At 34.3% G+C, this 4478-nt stretch overlaps 1 protein-coding gene across 1 annotated transcript in view; it reads right to left on the reverse strand.

Annotated features, from left to right (window-relative positions):
- Positions 1-3568, reverse strand: part of LOC137620914 (KRAB-A domain-containing protein 2-like) — a 68612-nt gene extending 65044 nt beyond the window's left edge. The window contains exon 1 of the mRNA XM_068351359.1: positions 3289-3568. Coding sequence (XP_068207460.1) covers positions 3289-3568 — 280 coding nt within the window. The remainder of the gene's footprint in view (positions 1-3288) is intronic.
- Positions 3569-4478: the final 910 nt, after the last annotated feature.

Consider the following 4478-nt stretch of genomic DNA (forward strand, 5'->3'; position numbering starts at 1 on the left):
ATGTTACTAATTACTCTCACCCAATTGTCTTCCGTTAATGTAATTCTATCTTTTTTACTCCGCTCATCTTTCGTACTTCACACACCTTTCACTTGCCAGCGCCCTTTTTTCTTGTTCCCCTGATTACATAAATCAAATAATGTAATAAGTCAGAGGAAATCCCTTATTGTCAGTGCTAAGCATATTTCCGTGATTTACCCCTTGGTAAACACTGCTGTGAAAAACTCGCTTATTCTCTTTCGTGGTTATTATAGTTTTCCTTTCGCAAGCATTTATGCTTCCCCTCTTCCTACGTAAAAATACAATGCAATTATAACGAACAAGATAAAATGCAAACAAAGCGGTTTCAAAGCGACTTCTTATCGCCTTATCAAATTGCCAACAAACACACACAAACACAGCTCCATAGTCATTACCGCAGGAAAAAAAGAGAAAGAAGAATAATGCGGCCGAGGTGTGGGAAAATCGAATCGAGTGCGTTACCAGGATGGCCTCTTTCGGTAGCTTTAGAAGACGAAGCAAAGTCTGCAACACCCAGGGGAAAAACCCTCTCCCTGATTGACAGTTATTCGTTAGTGTGATATTAGAAGCAATCAATAATTGAGGCTGGGAGTAGGGCGGGAGAAGGTTTCTAGGAACGAATACAAAGTAAATTCGCTGATGGAAAATCAGGAGATCTATTTTGCGTTCTGCCTAAGGGATAACAAGGTGATGTTAGATGAGAGGAGACAGATTAGAAAAAAGTAACTGATGGCTGAATAGATCACGATGAACAAAAAGCAACAAGAGATAATTTTTCATTTAAATTTTTTGTCTACTTGAGCATCAAAGGTTCAAAATTTTCATGAAAAAGTTCTGCTGGAGGATAGTATCTAAAAAAACACCCTTTGGCATTCTCTGTTCTGCGTGCATGCAAGTGTAGATACATGTTTCTAAAGAAATCCGCACTACATACTGTTTAAGAACGGCCATGTGCAGACATATATCTGTATACCCACAAACACTTATATATAACTTACACTTTTTATTTTCATCATACGACTAGTCCCGGTTTTTCATGAATTTAAGGGGGGGGGGGGGGGAGTAAGCTTCTTTATACTACTTTATTGAACCCAAAGGATACTCGTCCCATTTAAAGCGGAGTAAACTAGAATGTTGGCCAAGAGTAATTTACTAACTACCAAACGTGAACGATATGCTGTACTGCTCATCAATCTATCCGCATTGGACTTGCACCTTCAGAAGGTAGGAGGTTGGATCATAACATATACTCAAATATATGTATATATATAGATATATATATATATATATATATATATATATATATATATATATATATATATATATATATATATATATATCTATATATATACATATATAAAATATTTATATACAAATATAATTATATATATATATATATATATATATATATATATATATATATATATATATATATGTGTGTGTGTGTGTGTGTATAAACATATATATATATATATATATATATATATATATATATATATATATATATATATATATATACATATATATATATATATATATACATACATATATATATACATATATATATATATATATATATATATATATATATATATATATATATATATATATATGTGTGTGTGTGTGTGTGTGTATAAACATATATATATATATATACACATATATATATACATACATATATATATACATATATATATATATATATATATATATATATATACATATATATATATATATATATATATATATATATATATATATATATATATATATATATATATATATGTATGTATATATATGTTACACCCAATCTGTGAAATTGCCCATTTCATGAAGTGGGCTAACCACTTGCCCATTTCATGAAATGGGCAAGTGGTTAGCCCACTTCATGAAATGGGCAAATGAACCCTTACCCATTTCAAGAAATGGGCAGCCATAATGCATGAAAATATATCTTTGGTACAAAAAGAACCTTTCTATATAAATAAATCTAGCGCTGCTGCTCCAAGATAAAATCTTTCTGCTCTTCAATGTCATACAATATAATTCAGAGAAATTCAAATAAACGATCGTTATAACGACCATTAAAGTATTTGTGCAGGAAGGGGGAAAAACTAACCAACACGAAAGGACTTTACTTAATGAAACAAGCTACTTCAAACACAACTTAGTGAAAGAAATATTACTAAAACTGAACAGCTATAAATACGGACATATACAAACTGGTTATATTTTTTTTCTTAGTATTGGGGTCAAAATAAGGAAAACTAATACAAATTATTGTAAGTTGAAAAAAAAACTTTTGATAAAATAAAAAAAATTTTAAACAGCTGTTTTAATCATTAAAAATATAGACAAATTTCACGTCTATGTAAGCAATGGTCATACATATCAAACAAATTCACAGTAATTATTTGTCAATATTGTCACATGATTTGTGGCTGTGGCAAGCACTGTTGCATCGAAGGCTAGCTTTCAAACAAGAACACCGCTTTGACAAGCAATTGCTCCTGCAAAGACATCTCTGGTATCCTTGGCCACCACACACACTTCCTGCTCGCACTAGTTCGCGAATACTTAACTATTGTTTGGGGATATTTTCGGGCAAAAGTCCTTTGTACTGAACAAATTCGAATTGATTTCTGGCAAGTTTACCATTGATAATTCCACTTTTTGTGCCAATCACATAACCACTGTCTTCAACTGCTAATACAACACCTACTATGTTAGGGTGGTCTCCTTTACTACGGTCAAATTGAGACACTGGTACAGATACATTGTCTCCAACATCAACTGCTCGCATTGATCTAGTGTTGCGTGCTAACATTCGTTGAGCTTGCTTTTGAAGACCATACTCAGCTTCCTTTCTTGCCTGTTTTGCTGGATGCAGTACTTCGGTTGAGATATTTTCTTGTTCCATAGCAGGTTGCTGCTGAGAGTCTGCAACTGGATGTGGTTCACGTTCACATTCAGGGTCTACTGATATTAGGTCATCCCGAGCTGAATCTCCGGTAAGTGGAACTTCTATAAGCCTTTCAAGTTCTTCTTCAATACCAGACGATATTTTGCTGATGAATACATCTGGTAAATTTGACTTAAGACCACATCTTGGCTTGTTGCCAGTGAGCGCTTGATAGGGAGTCATCTTGATTGCCTCATGATATGAACTGTTCATGGCCCACTGAACAAAACGGACACCATAACTCCATTTAGCACAATTATTGTCTCTTATCCATGCCATGTGCTTGAGTTTCATATCCCCATTACCTCTTTCAATAGATCCCTGATTCTGGAGATGCCGAGGACGCCCATTTACTAAGATGAGTTCAAGCAATAGTGAAGCAAGTTCTTGGATCACTTCAGCTGTAAATTCACGTCCATTGTCAGACTGAAGGATGTGTGGTGCACCTATATCCAAGAAGATGAAAAGTTCATTGGCAACCTCAGCTGCTGCCTTTGATTTCAGGGGACGAATCACATGAAACTTCGTTAGATACTCCTTATAGTGCAGAATAAACCGATAACTTCCATCCTTCATAGTCTGCATGTCGACCAGATCTACTTGTCCTCTTTCATTGAGATATCTTACGGACAGTGGTCTGACTACAACTCCTGCTGCCGTTTCTTTTCTGCGACGCTTTTCAACATAGCGCTCACAATGCACGATATATAGTGACACTGATACTGCGAGCACCTGATTTCAGCAACAAATTCCTTATCCAAGTGGATGTGTAAGACAATGGGATTGGAGCTGTCCTATTACAAGAAGGCAAGGAAGGAATTCTTCACCCCGTCTGTTTTATGTCGTCGAAGCTGAAGAAGCATCATCGAGCCTACGTGACAGTTGAAACGGAACTACTAGAGCTAATCACAGCGATAAGAAAATTTGGAAGTTCATGTGAATAAACCATAGAATGAAGAAATTACGGTTTATTCAGATCACAACCCTTTAACTTTTGTTAACAAAATGAAGAATAATAATCAATGGATGACTAGTTGGTCATTATGTTTGCAAACATATTGTATTAATGTAAAGCATATATCAGGTAAAGATAACGTGGTTGCAGATTATTTATCTCGGGCTGAATCGGTGGAGTCAGGCCTGAAATAAATAATCTTTATGGGGGAGCTACCTTACGAAGCTGGTCTAGCATAAGAGTAAATATGTTATGTATTTAAGACATGTACAGTATAACCAGCTCATAATGTGAGTTCCACTAATTAGGTTTAAGTAAATGTATGTAAATTACATAAGAGTTTCGTTGTTCATTTAATTATATTTTCATTCAATTCAGTATATGTAAATTTACGTTTTTTAAAGAATTAACTTTTTATTTCAGGTAGTTTTGTTACAAAAGCTTATGTAACTCGTTTAGGTATGCTGTATGACACACACGAGGTAAGAGCACGACAGATTCCGTCAATTTTTATGTTCCCACGTGGTTAGAAAGTTCTTA

The sequence above is a fragment of the Palaemon carinicauda genome, chromosome 27 (genome assembly GCF_036898095.1).
Source record: "Palaemon carinicauda isolate YSFRI2023 chromosome 27, ASM3689809v2, whole genome shotgun sequence".
NCBI lineage: Eukaryota > Metazoa > Arthropoda > Malacostraca > Decapoda > Palaemonidae > Palaemon > Palaemon carinicauda.